This window comes from Gavialis gangeticus, unplaced genomic scaffold (genome assembly GCF_001723915.1).
Source record: "Gavialis gangeticus isolate Ggan-Ray unplaced genomic scaffold, GavGan_comp1, whole genome shotgun sequence".
Taxonomy (NCBI): Eukaryota; Metazoa; Chordata; order Crocodylia; family Gavialidae; genus Gavialis; species Gavialis gangeticus.
In genome coordinates this window covers 38,015,467-38,037,521 of record NW_017729022.1, presented here as the reverse complement: position 1 = coordinate 38,037,521, position 22,055 = coordinate 38,015,467, and the positions used below count along the sequence as shown (strand labels likewise).

The window sequence follows — 22,055 nt, the reverse complement described above, 5'->3', positions numbered from 1 at the left end:
ACACCCCTACATCCCCGAGCAACTGTAGAATAGTTCTCCTTAGTGATGACCCCTCCTTTCCACTGGGAGTAAGCCTCCTTTTTGGCAAGGAGACATTCCCGGATGTTTTTAGTGAGCCATGGAGGCTTATATGTTCTCCTGCCCCCTTTGACCCTCCTGGGGATTACCTGAACTCAATCATCTCATGGCCACCGCTGCCCAACTTGCCATCCACTACTACATTCCCCACCGATTCATCCCTGTTTGTGAGCCACTGATCAAGAAGAACAGAGCCCCTAGTTAGCTGCTCCAACACTTGCACCAGGAAGTTGTTCCCAACAATCTCCAAAAACTTCCTGGATTGCCTTTGCATTGCTGTACTGCGCTCCCAGCAGATGTCAGGGTGATTGAAATCCCCCATGAGAACCAGGGCTTGTGATTGGGAAACTTCCACTAGCTGTTTAAAGAAAGCCTCATCCATCACTTCCTATAGCAGACACCCACTGAATATCAACCTTGTTGCTCTCCCCTCTAACCTTAACCCTGAGACTTTCAACAGGTGTATCTCCACTTTCATACTGGAGCTCTGAACAATCATATGGCTCTTTTACATAAAGAACAACTCCTCTTCTACCCTCCCTGTCCTTCCTGAACAGTTTGCACCCATCCATAACTGCACTCCAGTCATGCAATCTGTGTCACCAAGTCTCTGTTATTCTGATCACTTCATAGTTCTGAGACTGTGCAAGGACTTCCAACCCTTCCTGCTTGTTTCCCAGGCTCCGTGCATTCATGTACAGGCACCTAAGTTAACTGGTCAATTGCCCTGATTTCCCAAAAAGTATGAGAATACCCCACTGTTGCTCCCTCCTGCTTGCTCTTCCTCTAGGTCTCCCACTTCCCCACTTACCACAGGGCTTTGTTCTCCATCCCCTAGTAAGTCTAGTTTAAAATCCTCCTCACTAGTCAGACTTATCCCAGGTCAGATCCATAGGGATAGTGGCAATGCAGTATATCCAGTGATTTCAGTGGGGATCTGGTGGTGGGAGGATCTTTGGGCAGTAACAGCAGTGCTGCCAAGCATTGGTGGCCAATGTCTGGCAGCTGCAGAGTGAGCACAGTCACGGAACTATGATGTATCTATACAACCCTTGCTCATCCCCCTGCTGACAACAACCATGTTCATCAGAACCAAACGGTTCTATATTCTGCAGTAGACCAGGCCCCCTATCCCTGACCCCAAATTCCAGTGGGCCAGATGGTATGACTCCACAGGCCAGATCTCTGATATAGATATACCCAGTAAGCTTTCACCCTGCATGATGAAGCATTACATGTATGCTCTGCAGGCTGTGAAACCAGGACCTTTCTGGTTCCTTCTATATTCTTAAATGCAATTCTTAAATTGCTTCTCCCATACCTTAACAAATATCTCCTTTCCCAGCTATTCCTCACTGTAGAACTGCCCGAGATCAGACCCTAGAAACCTTCCTTAGGCAGTTGGTGTTCTTCACAGCTCTACCATTAACACATGGTAGAAGGAAAGCTTTCGGAACTCAGATGCTAATGTTGAAGACAATACCATCAAAGTCATTCCACAACAATTCTAGTAAGGACTACCACCAGCTTATCAAGAGGCCCTGAAAACCTCTAAGCAGATATAAACAATTAAATGTGTGGTCCTGAGGAATGCCAGATGAAATTTATAAGCATGGTGGAAAAAATCTCTCACCAACGACATGTCATTTATTATGAAAATCTTGAAACATAATCAGATTCCCAGTGACTTGAGACATGCCAGAATTGTAAAGTAACCATATTCAAGAAAGGAGATATATTGGATTGCAGCAATTTTCATGGTAACACATTCTGAAGATCCTTGCCCCCGTTCTCCACAAAAGACTTACTTTCCACACTAAGGAGATTCTACTCAAGTCCCAGTGTCATTTCAGACCACTCGGAGGTGCAACAGATATGATCTTTCTTGATAGGCAACTTCAGAAGTGCTGTGAGCAACAAGAAGATTTTTACATGGCCTTCATTGACCTGACTTCAGTAATGTAACTTGGAGTGTGCAAGGAAGGCAGTAGTCCTGGGGGGAGGAAGGGGGGCACCAGAATTGCCCCTATCCCCATGAAGTCTGCACGTTAGCAGCAAAAGCAGCCCCACAGCATTGCTTTTGTAGCAACAGTAAGGTGCAAAAATCCATGTTGCTCATCAGAGCAACAACCAGGGAAGTAGACAATTCTGTGCCTGTAGTTATGGCTATGGCAGATGCAGCAGGAGCAGCCACAGACTGATTGTGAGTCCCCAGCATAGGTAGAACTTTTGTCCCATATCCACCCTGCCCCTCCAACCACACTTCTCTACCACCCTTACCCTCACTCTCCCACAGGGTTTGCCCAGGGTTTGCTCATTAGGCCAAACTAAGGCTTCTGATTCCATCAACAGAGAGGCCCTATGGAAGATTCTGATGAGGAGGCCTGCCAAAATTTGTTACTACCACCAAACTTCCCAACAAACTATGACATGACAGCAACTGTCCTATGTAATGGACCCCTTCACTGTTAGAACTGGAGTCAAGTAAGGTGTGATTGAACCAACACTCTTTTCCATCTATATCACAGCTATTCCACATATCAGTACTGAAAGACTCCCATCTGGAGTCAGTATCCAGTATTCTACAGATAGGAATATCTTCAACATCAATTGGTTATGTGATGAACACCTCCATGACAGATCTTTAATAAGGTGATGATTGTGTGGCATGTGCCCATTTAAATGAAGAGCTTCAGGGTACTTCATTTGCTTCTGTGAAGTCTATGAAGTGCTTGGACTTACTGTCAACTTAAGGAAAACCAAGTTACTTTATCAACCTATCCCACACCAATCAGATGCTACTCCATCAATTACAAAAAGAATTTGAAGAAATTTGAGTATTTCACCTACCTGGGTAATCATACCTTTTCCAACAAGTAAACATAGACGATGAGATGCAACACCAGATAAAATCTGCTAATGCTGCCTTGGGATGTCTTTGAAATCATGTCTTGGATGATCATGACATTAGGACCCAAACCCAACTTTTTGTCTCCCAGGCTGTTGTCATCTCTGTCCTGTTGTATGGGCATGAAACTTAGATGACACATCAAAAACACCAGGAAGATATTCAACATTACCATCAGTGGTGTCTTTAGAAAATCCTCTATATCAATTGGATGGACAGAAGAATGAATTCCAGGGTTCAGACTCAAGAAAGCACCACCAGCCTTGAAGTCAGGTTTATATGGCACCAGCTTTGTTGGACAGGGCATGTCATAAAGACGCCTGACAATTAGCTCCCAAAACAAGTTTATTCTCCCAACTCAGTCATGGTCCCTGTTCTAGAGCTGGGCAAAAGAAGAGATTCAAGGACACCTTGATGGCCAAGATGAAGAAATGCAGTATCTGGGAGACTCAAGCACTGAATCATCCATAATTTTGCCATGATGTATGGCAAGGCCTCGATCATTTCAAGCAAACTCATTTCACTATGGAGGTAGATAGATGAGAGAGACAAAGAAAAAGGGCCAGGCCATGACATCACCCTAAAATCTACTCTTTCCTCCTGGAAGTACTAGCCATGTCTGCAGTCAAACATGCAGTTCTCAGATTGGCTTCCTCAGTCATCTACAGACTCACTGATGACTTCCCTATATACTGGAAGACTGTCAGCCTTATATAGAGGGATTACCAACAATGATGGCAGCTGATCTTTACAGAACATCATATACTGCCTATATTTTTCTTAAGACCTGTTTGTCAAGTACATGTTCTAGTTATATTTTCTGGAGGCAAGGCAAGTTCTCAATAGAAGTGGTGGACAAGACTAGACTAGTGTTGACCCCAGAATCCATTTTGTTGTTACTGATAATTATGGGTACATTTCTTCTCTCCATCTGCTCAGTCCTTTGCCCCAAAATATATGATATTTGACAGATCTGGCATTTAATATTCTCCTCTCACTCTGGTGCATATGGATTGACTTTTTTGGCTTAAGTTGAGGCAAAATACAGTGCCATTCAGAGAAGGTACTGTGTAAAACTGGGTGCATCTACATGAGATGCCTTACTGTTCAGTAGCGTAGTTTACTACACAGTAAGCATGTGTGTCTACACATGCACATGCTTACTGCAAAGTAAACCTCGGTAATTGTGAGTAAATTTGCTACCTGCAAATGCAAGTAGCAAATTTACTTGTGATTACTTACTGTGCAGTAGTGCTCATGTAGACACCTGACTGGGAGCAAATCTGCACCCGGTCAACCAGGCACCAGAGGGCAGGAGATTGCTCCCTGCCCCCAGGAACTGTCTGCTGCTGGGGCAGGCTCCAATACCAGAGCCCAAGTAAGGACTATGTCCCTCTGCCCTGGCAGTGGGTATTTCAGAAAGCATGAATGTTGTCATTGTGCACTCTGGTTAGTTGTGCAGAGCAAATGCAGCAGAGAGCATCAACTAACTACTTTGTTCTTGTGTGTGAGCAACAAAATTAGTTATTGCATTCCAATTAGAGGCACCTGTGAAACCCCAGCATTGCTACTGGCATTGCTCAGGTATTCATTTAGGTTGTCGTTTAGTGTCTTCATTTGAAGACAGTGGCAAGCTCAGGTGTAGCAGAGAGTTTTCAACCTACCAAATATTCATTATGGTGATGGAGTCCGAGATGGAAAAAATCCAGGTCAGCTCTGTTGATTCAAAATCAAATTGCTGAGTAGGTATTTTGGAGGGTGGGGAGGAGTGGGTTTTTTTTATAAATGAAGCACATTTGATCTCAGATAGAAAACATGGCTCTCCGTAATACTCCCTTTTAGAGTAATAGAATCGCGGTTGCACTTTTATTCCCATCACATAAATGAAAGCAGACTATTACCTCTACAGTTAGAAAAATTGCACACAGATATAGGATTGAAGAAGGGCCCTGCTGGGTCACTGTGTACAATCCCCTGATGTTGGAGGAAACGTTAGAATCCCATTTAGAGATCCATCATCATGTGACACCCCACAAGTATTTAACATGAAGGTGTGACCATACTAATTTGCTAATCTGTTTACTTTTAATTCATAATTGAATTATATTAAGGCACAATATCTGTTTTCCTTCCAAAGATGGCAGAAGTCATAGAATCATAGGAAAAAAGGGTGAGAAGGAACCTCATGTGAGCTAGCAGCCTGCTCAAGGCAGGACTAAACTGTCTCTGACTAAGCTATCCCCGTTAAATGTCTATCTAGCCTGCTCTTGAAAATTTCCAGGGATAGAGATTCCGCAACTTATATAGGTAGTCTGTTCCAATACTTGTCTTCATAGTCTGAGAGCTCTTCCTAATTTTTAGCCTGATCTCCCCTGATCCAGTTTGATGCCAGTGATCCTACTCCTGTCCCCTAGAGCCAGAGGGGATATCAGTTATCCTTTCAGGTACATATAATCAGGTCCCAAATACTGGCATAGTTAAAAAATCACCTTCTTTTACTGTGAATGCAATATGCTGTTGCAAAAGTAGTTATGCCAGCATAACTTGTTGCAGTTTGGTGAATCAAAACAAGTTATGCCTTATGAATTGTGTTGTACCAGTATAACTGTGCCTCTATGAGGACTCTTCCCAACAAACCAACACACCTCATTAACGTAATTAAATAAAAGACAAGGACTTAGATCACCAGTACTAACATTCTTTTAACAGAAAATTGCAAAATAATATTGTATCAAATAAATAATGGTTCATATAGCTTAACTAGCAATCCTCCTTACTGGAGATGTGAATTATACTGGCAAAAGTTCTTCTCTGGCTTGCACAAACCACCTTCACAGTGAACTGACACTGTTCTGGCCAGTTTACATTCTTACTGGTATAAGTTAGGTCAACATGAGTGGTTTAGCAAACATAGGTGTCAGTAAGGGACATGATTTCTGCAACTCCTTGTCTACGTGGCTGTGCCAACAAAAATGTGTAGTATAGATGTGCCGTTAATCTATGGTTTAAAGATTTTTCTCAACAGCCATAATAACTACTAGAGATTTATTTCTTCTTAACAAAAACTGCGACTAGGAGAAAAATTGATTGCCTGTGTTGATTCTTATTGAGTCCATTTCTCCTGCCTACTATTCCAAGGTGGCCACACTTCCCAGTTGAGACAAAAAGGGGAATTATTGTAAAGCAGACAAAGGGAAGTAGCAAAACTCTAAACAAACACCAGGGTAGCTTTGCTATCATAGAGCCAAGGCAAATGTTACTTTTATTGTACACATAACATTAACCATGCCATAAATAGCAACCATGCCACAAGTTCAGCCAATAAATGATGCAATAAAATAAGAAAACAGCCACAAAGATAGTCCACCTATAATGGAACATCTACATATAATGTGGAACATCTGTGTAGCTAATTTGCTTTGTGCTTTAAATTAAACATGTGGCTAGTGGGGCTGCCACACCACATCTCAACACTCCCCATGCCAGTGATGATGATTGTCAGCATCAGAGGGGGGTAGTCTCCATCTGGTTAGAAACTGGACTGCCCCAGTTCAAACAACAGAATGGTTTATGCAGTGATATTTATGGTGAGGTAAATGGAGGCTAAGTTGCATTGGATATAGCGGAGGAATATTGACTAGTGCAGTCATAATAAAGTTTCTATTCGTGGACTACTGTAACAGACAGCCATATCAAATTTCAGGTCTGATAGTAGGTGTCCATTCACCCCCCTTGCATTGATTTAAAGTCTGTGTTTCATGTGAAGGACAAGTGATGTCCACAAGTTAGTGCATTGCAACGACTATCTAGAAGTGGCCTTCTCAGTCTGCCCCAAATCTATTTTTATGATTAAATACTAGGAATATTCTGTAGGCAGAGACTTATTTCTTTTGTTTAGCTTTGCAAAGAAAAGGTTTACAAGTCTGAACAAAAATAATGTGAGTAGAAATCAAGTTGTTCAGAAACTTGCACTTATAAGTATTAATAAGGGTTATGAATAAATGTATTTTGTGTGACTAATATTTTAATACTTCGAGCTGTACCCTGTCCTTCTCATGCTGCCAAAACACATTTGAAACTAGGCTATTTTTGGATCACTATGTAAGAATGCAGATTTATTCAGATGGCTATATCCGCACTTACTTTACACTTTCCTATATACATCCATGACAAAAAAAATCTGCATTTAATGTCAGTCTTAACACTGAAATCAGCAAGAGCCATTCAAATGCACCAAGGGCTGTAACTTGAAATTCAGTGTGTTGTGAATTAGTTTGGCTCTTATCCCCCAAGTCCTACAGCATTTACATACACAATTTAGATTGGGCACCGTGTATTTAATGTATTGTCTCACTGAAACCCCAGAAGCTCATTCTGGAGAAAACTCTATTGGTATAGTTTAGGTAAAAATGAGAGTAAACATAAGTTAAGGGGGGACCTAATTTATCCCATTAAGTAGGCAGTTAATGGAAGTAATGTGTTGAATAAGGTAATGCTATTTTTACATAGTTGCTTTTCTCACCAGATAGCATGCTTTAAGAATGTATGTCACAATCACTGAACGTTAGGAAAGTCCTGCTTAAAACTGACACTTCTTTTTGTAGTGTGCCTTATCCTTTTAGCAATGTACTTCCTCAGTGTCAGCTTAATAGTTATTGTGTCCTGTATGTAAAACTATGCCCTGTCCTTGCAGGGGACTGAAATCATCAATCTAATATGTTTTCATATATTGAACTAGTAGCTAGGACTAGGTAAGATTAGAAATATAAGTTCATGTTGTGCTTTCAATATTAGTTATTGCTTATTGTAAATGTATCTCTTATTCATTTTTATCATTCATCAATGATACATATCCCTTTTATATAAATACAGGACTAATTCTTCAAATGGAGTTCCTTGTGCCTCTGTGGGTCAAATCAAGACCTTAAAAACATAATACTTACCTGTTTAGTGATTTCAATTATGTTCATCTTGATTAATTGATTAATTGATTGACTGATTGATTTTTACAGATTGTAGCTTTACGAGAACAAAATGCACATATTCAAAGGAAAATGGCATCTGGAGAGGGACCTGCTGAATCAGAACATATTGAAGGAATGGAGCCAGGACAAAAAGTTCATGAAAAGGTATGAAACATTAAGTTTTTGTTCTTAAGACAGGACAAAAAGTAACTTTGAAATAAGATTAAAATGCTTATTAGAATTGAATGCCCAGCCCAGTTTGTTCCACACAGATTGTTGGATCCTGACTATAGAAAGTTTCTAATGTATGTAAGAGACAAATAATGCAAACCAAAATGTGGACATGCCATCTCAGTGATGAACTGGTGCAAGCACCTACTCTGGACACATTCAAGAAGAGTTTGGATAATTAATTTGCTGGGGTTCTCTGACCGCAGCTGACTTCCTGCCCTTGGGCAAGGGGCTGGACCAGATGATTTCGCAAGGACTGTACCTTCCAGTCCTAATGTCTGTGGAATCTGTGAAATCTATGATTCAGCCCAATCTCCTGCAATCTTTGCCACTATGACTTTTATGTTGCCCCATCTAGAAATTATTTTTTCCTATAAGAAAAACTCAGGACAGGCTACTGAGGGTACAACAGATCACTTGACTCTTGAGAATTGCACTAGAACAGCTAAAATATTGTCTTGGTGAACAAGTAGATCCACAAATCAGAAGATCATTATACCTATTGTTCTGTTCTAAAATTTACTTTTCACTGACAAGTAGTTTAATCAAATATGCTAAATATTTGCAGATCTTCTCTTTCTGATATTTTGTTGTAATGCTTCCTTATCATTCTATTCCCACTCTTTGTTTTTGAACTTCTAATTAATGCACACTAGTTTTTGCACTTCTAATCAGTGTACACTGGGTGTGTCTACACGTTGCCATATGACCCTGTTACTGCACCGTGCTTTAGTACTTCCTTTTGGAAGTACTAAAACACGGCATAGTAGCTGCCCATACTGCACAGTATGGGCAACACATGGTTAAATTTCCCTGCTCTGTTGCCATAGTGGCGCGCTATAAGCAGGGAGTGCACTGCTATGGCAATGTAGCTAGTGATCACATGTAGACCCACATGATCGCTATATCACCGCAGCGTGCCTTACAGCAACATAGTGCACCGCTACATCACCGTAGGGCAATGTGTAGATGCGCCCACTCTGTCCTAATTTTGGTAGCAGCCTTTAACTATCTGAAGAGGATGGAACTAGACTTGTCAATGGTGACAGATGACAAAACAAGGATCAATGGTCTCAAGTTGCAGCAAGGGAGGTTTAAGTTGGATATTAGGATGGTAAAGCACTGAAACAAGATACCTGAAGATGTGGTGGAATCTCCATCCTTGGAGGTTTTTAAGGGCTGGCTTGACAAAAGCCTAGCTGGAATGATCTAGTTGGCAATGGTCCTACTTTGAGCAGGGGATTGGAGTAGATGACCTCCTGAGGTCCCTTCCAACCCTCATTTTCTATGACTCTATGATTCCAAAAACTATAAAATAATATTAATAGTAGTAGTGCTTAGCATTCCTACAGCTTGGGTGTTTTATCTTGTCAAAGCACTTTACAAACAATAAGTTAATTCCTGTCACACACGTGTAAAATCAGTAAGTAGGTATGAAGAGAGTAACACAATGGAAAAAAGGATCAGATTTCTAAAGTTATTAGGCACTTAACTCTCTTTGAACTCAATGGAAGATACTTTGCTTTATGTGCCTAAATGATGTATATACCGCTGTGTAACTTGTTTTTGGCATGTAAACACATTTCCAATTCTGTTTTGCCCTTTAGTTAAATAGACTCGTCCTGGTGCATACACCAGTCAGAGGACAGCCCTCCTGTTTTTTATACTAGTAGTTTAATTAGTGGTTAAGGTACTTTCTCAGAGAATGGAAAACCAAAGTTCTAGGCCCCGCTTATGTTGGGTTTAAATCTGCATCTCCTACACCTAGCAAAGAAGACTAATCACTGAGCCATAGTGAAGCATTGCCACCTCTTGTCTGTCCAATAGGCAAGTAAATTCTCTTTTTTGTCCTGCAGCTTCCTGACAGAGCGCAGGTCTACTTAGGATAGTGTACCTACATGAGTTTCTGGTGACAAAGCTGGGTCACAAACTCTGTGTGTAAGTGCCCAAAATGACAGTTGGACAGCTGCACACATAGCATTTAGACCTATAAGATGAAATAGGATTTAGCTCTAAATGTCCTTAAAAATTTGACTTGCACGCTAGAAGTAGACATCTCCAAATGAAGCCAATCAGCTGTGCCTGGATGTGTGCCTCTCGCAGCCGATCTGTTTCATTGGTCAAAAGAAATGTTACCTGTTGTCCTGACTATTGATGGTGCAGGACAATAGGTGTTGTGTTCTCCTAAGATTTGAGGGGCTCAGTTTGCGTAGGTATTCCCAGTGTGTGCAGGATCAAGCCTCTCAAAGCCAAGGAGCACCTACCCAGGGCAACTGGAAAGCAGGGGAAGCTTTGAATTGCTGGCATTCTCACACCATAAAATAAATAGATGTTGGTCACTGAACAGTAGTACCAACTGATGCCAACTTCATTGCAGCCATAAATTGTGGGCATTTTTAGAGTGACAAAGGGGTATGAATGCCGGTTTGCTTGGCCTTTAGACCACCATAAAAATATTTACAGCAGCACAAAGACAACCAAACACAATGCATGTTTCCACCCCCACTGCTTTCTCCAAGGTCTCAACAAGACCTCTTAGTATGGTTTTAAAGAGCAAAATTCTTTGGTTGTGTTCCAAGTATTACCTATGTTCATAATAATTTTCCTGGACACATCAGGCCTCTTCTGAAAGGTGTTCATCCCTGGCAGCCCAACCTCATTTCAGATTACATTCAAATTGAACACTGTGACTTCCTATAAATATACAAAAATAACAAGATGTAAGATTTTATAGTATCTACATTTTTATAAGCTTGTCTACCTAGTAGTTTCAGGTACAAGACAATATTTTCATTCAAATGAGAAACAAATTGACATATTACCCTTTTGTGTGAAAATGCTTGTGGCCTTATTATAAGGGTTTATAGCTCTGGATGAGAGTGGAAGGTGGCTGCTTCTTGGTTGTCAGGTGTTTTTTTTTCTGATAATATTGGTACAGCATTCGTGACAGACACTTTTGGATCTTACTGACGGTACTGTACCTGAAGTGAAGTGGGGCACCCACAACCTTAGCTATAGGAAAGAGTTTTTTATTATCTCAAGGATGAATGAATCAAAGACATTCACTTCTACCAGTGGAAATTTCTGGGAAAGGCAAGTTTGGGAACAGTCATTCTGGGAGAGGAGCATACAGGTATTTATCTTGCAGCTCCTCCTCTCCCCTGCTTTCCCTGCCTTCTCCAGACTTGGGTGATCCCTATCTGTAGAAGGCATGTGAAGCAGTGCTTGCTCCATTCCTCTGGTCCCTGGCAGTAATGCAGAAGTAGAGAAAGACTCCCTGTGCATGGTTGGGAAGCAGCCACCTCCTCTGCTCCTATTCACTGTCTCTTAACCCATTCCTTCCCCACATACTAGCCTTATGGTTAGACTGAGGAACACAACACTATAACATGAACACATTTAAAACAGAAATATTGCAATAAATCCTGTAGGGCTGTGAAAGGGCTGTGAAACTGGAGAAGAGAACAAGGTAAACAACTAACAGAAAACAAGAAGCTTTACTAATGGAAGATGAACACCTATCAAAAGGGAGAAGGGTCATTTTCCCTCCTCCTGTAGGTGAAGGAAGAATTTCAGTAATTATGTAGATTATAGCATGCCATAAAGTCAGCATCAGTGTTCAGTCCTTGGCTCTCATTGCCGATTCCAATTTATGAATTTTTGTTCCAAACCTCACCTTTTGAAGGCATTTTGTAAATTTTGATCATTGCTATGCATGCTTCTTCCCTCAAACCTGATGAAGAGTACTTTGCATTTGAAAGGTTGTCTAACTTTATCCCAGCCATATAGTTAGTCCAATAAAAGCTATCACCCACAAAGCCTCTTCCTTCTCATGCAGTTCCTAGATCACTACAACATCACTTCAACATCACCAATAAATCCCACAGACAACAGCAGTTGGCAACACTGAGTAACAGACAGTGTTTTGAAGCTGAATATTAATTCTTATTTTTTGATATTAAAAAAAGATTAAGTCAGAAGAGATAAAAATGGTTCAGAATTTTGTGGAATCAAGATTAGAAGTGTGGGAAGATGTAGAGTATATGACATGTATGTAAAATGTAGGCAAATCTGCGTGAGGGGTAGAGGAAGGGAGGAGCAGGGCTGGATTGTCAGAATATAATCTCATTTTCTACAGTCATCAGAGTTAGCCTTTGGTCAAAACCATAGGGATACCTTGCAGTAATTTGCCAGTAAGTCAGATTATATTTGTCAGTTCCTTCAGAACTCTGGCCAGCTATAACAGTAGTTTTATAGGGCCATAAAACACTGTACTTTTTACTTCTTACTGACAACTGGATCTGCAATTTATATATATCACCCCACAGGGACCTGACAAAAAAACAGAATGCAAGAAATAAATGTCTTACTGGCAGGAACTAGAAAAAGAGAACTTTTATTAAAAAGTAGGAATTAATGGAATGTGTGTATTTCAGTATCTTAACAGTATGCAAACATGCAGGCATATCCTCTATTTCTTCAGCACTTGATTAATCAATAAAGAACTGAAGATCAGGATTAAGTAACATAACTTTTTAGATGTGTTAAGCATAGCTTGCAAAGAAAAAAACAAACCCAGTGTTAAATTTGCCTTAAAGGAAAGATGGGGGAAGATGTGAGAGATAAGGAGAAAGAGAATAAGCTAGAAGGACTTGGCAGCTGCTCTGGAAAGGAGCAAGCCCTGGGTTCTGGCTTAGATCCATGATTCTAATGGGGCAGAAACTTCCTCATTACTCTTTATCAGTTTCATGTAATGACCTCTCAAATGCAGGGTGCAGGGCCTCAGCTTTAAAAGGTGGGCTGGACAGTGGATTCAATCATGCCTGCCTTGTAGCATGGTGCTTAGAGCACTGTCCTAGTCAGCTGGGCGTGTGGGTGGGGCGGGAGGGGGCTTGCACCTGGGTCTTCCACTTTTCTGGAACTCGTGGTCAGGCACATACATACATAGCCAAGTACCTGCCCAGCTTTATGTGACCTACTGCACATGCTCAGTGCCATGTGGACACTTACTTACATATCCCCACTGCAGGTGCAATACAATCATAAACCGTGCTTAAGTGCCAAAAATGCCGCCTATGTGGCCAGAAAACTGCCATTTTGGCACATAAATGGCAGTAGAATTCCACCCTTGGAGTCCTTATCTGGAGGACTTGTTGACTGTTTTTTTAAAGGACAGTGGGCGCCTGTGTTGGTTGCAAATTAGAGAAACAAATTGTGTGATATATGAAACATAGTGGGACAATACGATTCTTACCCCAAAAGATTCATCCTTTAAATTAGAGCTATATAATACATTTTAATGAAAAATGCCGTTGATAATGTGATGATCTGCTAATCTCTAACTTCTTCCTTTAATTCATTAATATTTGTAAGCTAATTTGGAGAAATATGCGTTTGAAGGAGATTTAAATTAGGACTGTTTGACGCACTGGTAGTAGCAGTAATACTAAGGAGCTCTGAGCAAGGACTGTAGAAGAGAGTGCAGCCAGGTTATTAATCTACTTAGTAATGCATGAGCAGGTCTCAAAATTCCAACTTTAAAGAATCTTTAGTAAGACACTGGATTCATGCATTAAGAGAAGTAACAGAATATGTGTGTATGGTATATTTGTATATGTGTATAATGCAAACTTGTTGGTTCTAGAGGCCTGATCAGAGATTAAGATGGCCTTATAAATGACAGATTAAATATATAAATGAACTTTTTAGTCAAATCTTGCTTGCTTTCCAAAAATCAGCTTACTGAGCTCTCCTTTCTAAGTTCCTAGAAATCCATCTGTCTCTCACCTCCCCACTTATTCCATAAAATCCATCTCATATACTGTGTATCATGCTGCTTGTTCCTAAGAAATCTAGAACCAGAATTTATTCTAGCTGCTAGGGGCCTAAGGGAAATCTCATTCCATCCTGCTCAAGTCCAGGAAAGTCAGTTAACGTAACAAGAAATTCCCCCCATCCCTACTCCTCCTCCATGTATTTGTGATCGTCTTAAAGCTAAGAGGATGGCATGTTGTGTTACAAAAGTGCCTACCTTTGTAACATTAATGTTTCTTCAGGTATTGAGTAGGGTAGAATAGGATCACACTCAGGCACCTTAATCCACTTAGGTACCTAATGGGTGGAATAAGATCTAGTCCATAAACTTGAGGATTCAAATTATACGTTGACTGAAAATGGATTGCCGCGCTTGACTGAGTGATATGGTGCAAGAGGCAGACTTCTGACCTGTTATATTGGATTGGCAGGACCACTAAAGAAGAGCAGCTGGTTAGAACACAGAGGATTTTGTTGTATGTGGCCCATGGCCACTAAGCAGCTCTTGCTGTGTAAAAGCACAAGGTATTGTTTTATCTCTTCAGAATAAACTTCCAAAAGCTATTCCAATATATTTTCAGTAGTCTGTGAGGGTGAGGTATTTCTTGTGCAGATAAACTGTTTGGAAAAGACAAGGAAAAAAGAGCAAAAGCCCACCTGAAAGGGGCATTGAAGACCATAGTACTGGAGAAACTTGTAGGTATCTGAAAGAAGAATAGAAGATAAGAACTGAAAGATGGATGGAACCAGAATAACTTGGAGCCTTTGAGGCAAAGATAAGAAGCTTGAGCTTTGATGGCTTGATGCAGACAGTAAAAGGAAGATAAAGATGGTGTTTGAAGAGAAAATTGAAATAGAGTTTTGGGGAAAAAAGATTATTTTAACAACAGTGTTTTATGATCTTGAAAGAAAGGAGAAAGGTTCAGTAGAGAGATTTCTGTGAGAGGGGGAATAAATTATTAGAGGTGTGAGGGAATTCTTAGAAATTGCAGAGAAGAGAACTAATGCTATATGTGGCTCCAGTAAACTCAAAACAGAAGGCAAGCTACGAAGGTAACAGCCTTCATCCATAAGAAAAAAAGAGTCTTCCAGAATAGTTTGAGGCAATTTGAATATAGTGCTGTTGTTATGTGGGTTTTTTTAGTTTGCTTGCTTCTTTTGTTTGCATTATGATTTATTGGTTATGATGATATTATTTTTGTTTGTATTTTAGTTGTCAGTTGCATTTTTTCCACTGTATTGCCTGTAATACACACACACACACACACACACACACCCCGTTATTAGCTATGTATGTATATATAAACAACGTTATTAGCTACACACACTCATACATATAGCTAATAACATTGTTTATTTTATTAGCTCTTCCCTTCTTTCTTGTGTATCAAATCTTGTGCATCAGATCCACAAGCTGATTTTGGCACACTTTGGTTTTTTTTAACATTTCCTATAGCCTTTCACACAGTGATCTTGAAAAGACTGTGTTCTGACAAAGCACAGGGACAGAGACCTGAGTCCTATTGCTATCTATATCGCAGATTTTCGGTGGAGTGCAGTCTCATAGTTTCATAGTTTCTAGGGTCGGAAGGGACCTGAGCAGATCATCTAGTCCGACCCCCTGCCATGGCAGGAAGAGCACTGGGGTCAAACGACCCCAGTAAGGTGGTCGTCCAACCTCCTCTTAAAAACCCCCAGGGTGGGAGCCTGCACCACATCACTTGGAAGCTGGTTCCAGACCCTAGCCGCCCTGACCGTGAAGTAGCACCTCCTGATATCCAACTTAAACCTTCCCTCCGCCAGCTTGTGACCATTGTTCCTGGTCACTCCTTGCGGCGCTCGGGGGAACAGGGACTCCCCCAGCGCCTGCTGATCCCCCCTAACCAGTTTATAACAGGCCACAAGATCCCCCCTCAGCCTTCTCTTTTGAAGGCTGAACAGGTTCAGGTCCCGCAACCTTTCCTCATAGGACCTACCCTGCTGTCCCTTGATCATACGAGTGGCCCTCCTCTGGACCCTCTCGATGCTGTCCACATCCCTCTTAAAGTGCGGCGCCCAGAACTGGACGCAGTACTCCAGCTGCGGCCTGACCAGTGCCGCATAGAGGGGGAGGATCACCTCCTTGGACCTGCTCGAGATGCATCTGTGGATGCACGACAAGGTGCAGTTGGCCTTCCTAGCCGCCTCCCCACATTGCCGACTCATGTTCATCTTGGAGTCAATAATGACTCCCAGATCCTTTTCCACCTCCGTGCTGACAAGAGGGGAGTTCCCCAGCCTGTATGTGTGGTGCCTATTGTTCCTCCCCAGGTGCATCACCTTACACTTGTCCGTGTTAAACCCCATCCTGTTCTCCTCCGCCCATCCTTGTAACCTATCTAGGTCCAACTGTAGCCTGTTGCTCCCCTCTATTGTGCCCACATCCCCCCACATCTTAGTGTCATCAGCAAACTTGAACAGGGTGCTTTGCACCCCCTCGTCCAAATCACTGATGAAGATATTGAACAGTGCAGGCCCAAGGACCGAGCCCTGTGGGACCCCACTTCCCACGTCCTTCCAGGTCGAGAAGGACCCATCCACTACCACCCTCTGGGTGCGACTCTCTAACCAGTTGGCGACCCATTGGACTGTATGGGTGTCTACGCCACAGTCCCCCAGCTTCCTAATGAGAATGGGGTGAGAGACAGTATCAAAAGCCTTCCTGAAGTCTAGGAAAACTATATCCACTGCCACCCCTGCATCCAATGATTTAGTGACCTGGTCGTAAAAGGCCACCAGGTTGGTCTGACAGGACCTGCCGCTGATGAACCCATGCTGGTTGCCCCTGAGCATGCCGTTCCCTGCTGGCCCCTCCTGGATGCGTGCCAGAATAATTTTCTCGAACAGCTTGCCCAGGATCGAGGTAAGGCTGACTGGCCTGTAGTTCCCCAGGTCCTCTTTCCTTCCCTTTTTGAAGATGGGAACCACGTTGGCCCTCTTCCAGTCCTCCGGCACCTCTCCAGAGCACCACGAGTGTTCATAAAGCCGTGCCAGGGGACTTGCAATGACCCCAGCGAGTTCCTTCAGGACTCTAGGGTGAAGATCATCCGGGCCGGCTGACTTAAAAATGTCCAGCCCCTCCAGAAGCTCCCTAACTAAATCCTCACTCACTCTAGGCCCAGGTGAGCCTCCCCCGGGGCCCAAAGGGGGCCCAGCAGGGAGGTGGCAGTTCTGGTCCTTACTGAGGAAGACAGAGGCAAAGAAGTTATTAAATATGTTGGCTTTGTCGTCTGGCGTGACAACCAGATTCCCCGTCTTGTCCTGCAAGGGCCCCACATTTCCTGGGGCCTTCTTTCTTCTCCCTATGTACTTAAAAAAGGACTTCTTGTTGTCCTTAATCCGGGAAGCCAGCCCCTGTTCCATCTCTGCCTTGGCCTTCCTAACCATCCCCCTACATCCCCGAGCAACTGCTGAATAGTCCTCCTTAGTGATGACCCCTCCTTTCCATTGGGAGTAAGCCTCCTTTTTGGCAAGGAGACATTCCCGGATGTTTTTAGTGAGCCATGGAGGCTTATATGCTCTCCTGCCCCCTTTGACCCTCCTGGGGATTACCTTCCTCTGGGCTTGGAGAATCGTCTCCTTAAGGAGCGACCACTCCCCTTTGACCCCTGGCTCCCCTCCTCTCTGAGACTTCAGCGCTTCTCCAACTATCTTCCTTAGCTCGTTGAAGTTCGCCCTCCCAAAATCTAGGGCCACCACCTGACTGCTTGCCTTTGCCTTTGTCTCCTAGGTTCAAATTAAAAAATATATACTTCTAAGTGTCACTCCCTGATTTTGATACCCAAGACAACTTTGGAATCATCTATAGCTCTACCTGAAGTTTAGCCACTCATTTTTAGTACTCATGGGAACAAAAACAACGTATGTATCCATGCGTGGGTACTAAGACTTAAAAATGCCTACAGTTACATAATGCTTTTAAAATATGAGCTTTTACTTACCTATATTTCATATTCACCAAATTTTCTATCTTTAAAATTGAGTTCATATAAATCTATGTCATTTGGACATTGGGAGGTTTGTTTAATGTTTGGAAAGTTATTTGTTGTCTTTAGCTAGTATTATATAATAAATGTTATTAATACAAATAATATTAGTACCTATATATATTATATATACTGATTTATCTTTGATTATTTGGAGGGCTATGGACAAACATACTTCTTAGCTGCTTTCAGGAAGGGAGTGCGGGGAGCTATAATAGCCTAACTGTTTCATTTGCATAATCCTATAGTGACACAGGTTAGCTAAACTGCCACAACTATGACATGAGTTGAGAAAATGGTTATAATTATAGCAATTTTGCTACCCTTGTATTGTTATGGAATAATGCAGATGTAGCATGGAGTTACTAGGGGTGTGCAAAGTGAGTAATATTAGATTCAGATTCCGATTCAGCCTCATTGAACAGTGGACAGTGATTTGATTTGCTGATTCAGATTACTGTCCTGATTAGATTTGGCTGAATCTGAAGATTCGATTCTGATTCTGAGAATCAGTGATTTGGCCATAGAAACAGCTTTATATGTTTTTTCTATGTACCTCGAGGTACCAGTCGTGGCTCATGAACACTGAGATGGTGGGGTGGATAGAGCATCCCACAGGAGCATGGGAAGGTCCCCCATGTGTTTAGCGCTGGACCCAGAAGTGGACAGAAAGTACTTCTGGGCCACTTCTGGGTCCACTGGGGAGCATGCAGGGGGGCCCCTATCCCCTCCCCCCAGTGCTCCCCCAGCTCAGCAATCAGCTGCAAGGGAACCCCAAGTGCCCCCCCAGACCCAGAAGACACCAGTCATCAAGCTGGATGGTAGGCAAGGGTCCCTCGCACACTCAGCAGCAGACCCAGTTCAGGGCCTGCTGCTGAGCGCACTGGGGAACCCCCCCCCCCATGCTCCCGTGGGAGCTCCATCCACCCCAGCATCTCAGCATTCATGAGCCACACCTGGTACCTCAAGCCACACCTAGTACCTCGAGGTATATAGAAAAAACATATAAAGCTGTGTCTATGGCCGAATAATCGAATCTCTCCAAATTGAATCAGAGGCTTCTGATTTGATTCAGAGAGATTAATGGGTTTCCTGATTCGATTCAGATTTGGAGATTTGGCCACCAAATCAGACCAAATCTCCTCTGAATCAAATTAGTGACCAAAGCTTTGTGAAGCCCTAGCAATTACACTGTAACAGCCCATGTTGGTATCCTTGATATCAATACAGTTACTTCTGTTTATACCCTTAGGCCAGATGTGCCAAAGATATGGTCTGTAGAGCCCTATCATCTGGCTGGTGTAGCCTTTGCTTGCGCCATGCACCACACCACAGCCCCAGCCCCAGTCCCAACCCTGGCCCCAGTCCGTGCACAGCATGCAATGCGTGGGGCCAGTCCAGGACATGCAGCACACGGGACCAATCCAGGATGTGCACTGCATGTGGCATCCATGCTGGCCTAGCCCTACATGTTGGGCAGGTTTGTGGGCCTGATCTGGCCCCCACAGGGCAGGATGATTTTGATACCCCTGCTTTACACCCCTCCTGTCATCTTTTCATTAGGAGAATGTCACTGTAAACTTTTCTGAATTAATTAATCGTTATGGTTTAAAACAATATTTGCATACTTTGTAATATCTGCATAGCAGCCAGCTCGCAAGTTTCTTGCTGAAAGCTACATTTCTGTTGCATAGGTGTGTCACTTGTACTTCTGTGATTCTGCTATGGGTCAAGAGCTGTCCTTTGGTTTAAGATTCAAATAATTGTATGGTTGAGATATTAGTGAAGTGATATTTCATACTACAGTTAATGAATATGCAAGAAGGTTCTCAGCCTTCATTGGACTGAAATCCAGCTGCAAGTGGCCAGCAGTTAATAGTCTGCCTGGCTGGAAGGCTGTGATTCAGCTGAAACTGTTGACTAGCCAAGGAGGGCAGAGCCACAAAGAGAAGTATGAATTGCATGAGCAGAGTGAGAGGGGAGGAGAGGACAGGCTGGTGCTGAGGAGAAGCACAGAACCAGAAAGGTCCTTTCTCCCTGCCTGAAGGAAGCCAGCAGGTTCTGGGTGGTTTGTTTGTCTTGTTGTTTTATTGCTTGGATTAACTGACTTGTTTATTATGGTGGTGAAGCCTCTCTGAGATGTATAAAAACTGTTTTGAAAGCCTGAACTGAGATGACTGACCTAGCTAAGGAAGCTGGGTGAGTGATCTGCTTACAGAATCACTTGCTAGTTCTCCTTTTTTTAAATCAGTTCAAGCATGATTCTTACTCTGTGGCATCAATTCCATCCTTGTATTTTGCTGCTCTTTTGCTCTCAGAATACTGCTCATCTGGTTTGATAAGGAGTTATCTCTTTTTAAAACATTATCCTTTTTGTGGGTTGTCAAGGTGCGGAGGAGTTTTATGTAATGAAATGGTATGGCCACAGTTGTCCTCAGTTGAAAGGAAGAGGGTGGATTTGAACATTGTGGGCCCCTACCACTGTGAGTATTAGGGCCAAGTGCTCCCAGTGGGAGATGAGTACTTCTCATATTCCTAAGCAGGTGCAGCAACAATCATACAAAACAGGGTTGGAAGGGATCTCAGGAGGTCATCTAGTCCAATCCTCTGCTCAAACCAGGACCATCCGCAACCAGATCATCCCAGTGAAGGCTTTGTCTACCGTGGTCTTAACAACCTCCAAAGATGGAGGTTTCCGCAGCCTCTCTGAGTAACCTGTTCCAGTGCTTTACTACCCTCCTAGTGATAATTTTTTTCCTAATGTGTAATCTAAACTTCCCTTGCTGCAACTTGAGACCATTGCTCCTTATTCTGCCACCTGCCAACAGTCTAACTCCATCCTCTTTGGAACCACCCTTCAGGTAGTTGAAGGCTGCAATTAAATCACCCCTCAGTTTTCCCTTCTGCAGACTAAATGAACCCAGTTCCCTCAGCCTGTTCCCTCATAAAATCAGGTTCCCTGGCTCCTAAGCATTTTTGCTACCCTCTGCTAGACTCTTATCCACATCCTTTCTGTAGTGCAGGGCCCAAAACCAGACATGGTACTCCAGATGTAGCCTAACCAGTCCTGAATAGAGGAGAATAATCACTTCCCTCAATCTGCTGGCAACGCTCCTACTAATGCCACCCAGCATTCTCTTAGCCTTCTTCACAACAAGGGCACACTGCTGGGTCATATTCATTTTATTGTCCACTGTAACCCCCAGGTCCTTTTCTGGAAAGCTGCTTACCAATCAGTTTCCAGCCTGTACCAGTGCATGGGATTGTTCTGTCCTAAGTGCAGGACTTTGCACTTTTCTTTATTGAACCTAATTAACTTCCTTTTGGTCCAATCCTCCAATCAGGGCCCTGCCTCCTTCCAGTCAGCTGACTGGGGACAGGTGCCAGAGGTGTAGGTTGTAGCCATGTTGGTCTAAGGACATGGCAGACAGAGTTCTTTAGGTCAATCTGATATCTTTTAGTAGACCAAATGAGTAGTTGGAGAAATATATCTTAGCAAGCCTATGGGCTGAAAACCCTTCATCAGGTTGAGGAAGCACCTGCAGTTGGTGTGTGTGCTCTTCCTGGATGGAAAGGCAAAGCAAGCAAGAAAGCCAGTCAGTGAAAATGGAAATAGAGGTGTTAGGGGGTGAGGGACAGGCTAGGGTTGGGGGGAAGGGGGATGTACCAGGTAAAGTGGAGAGGTGCCTGGGGAGTCGGATGTCTGACAGGTTGTAGTGTGTCAGAATTCCAATGCCTATAATTGAGTCCATGACTTTCCACACCTAGGAGGTTGATGAAGTGCAGTTCATAGACTCATCTGTGAAAAGTGGTTTGTAAATTCAAACAAGGACTGAACCTCACTAACCTCATCACCAGAAGCCAACTTCCTACAGCCCAAAACACACTGAATGGAACCAGACCATGCCATGACAAGATATGCAAAACCTGCCCAAAATATATCCAGTATGGAGATATCTTCACAATACATATCTCCATCAGGGCACCAAATGCCCTGATGGAAAATACGTAGGAGAGACCAAACAACAACTGCAC

General features: G+C 42.8%; 1 protein-coding gene across 4 annotated transcripts in view; it reads left to right on the top strand.

The window, feature by feature from the left end:
- PPFIA2 (PTPRF interacting protein alpha 2) overlaps window positions 1–22,055 on the top strand; it is an 854,871-nt gene that overhangs the window by 590,292 nt on the left and 242,524 nt on the right. For all 4 annotated transcript variants that reach the window (XM_019514802.1, XM_019514801.1, XM_019514804.1 and 1 more), the window contains one exon: window positions 7,999–8,115. In XM_019514802.1, coding sequence (XP_019370347.1) covers window positions 7,999–8,115 — 117 coding nt within the window. The remainder of the gene's footprint in view (window positions 1–7,998; window positions 8,116–22,055) is intronic.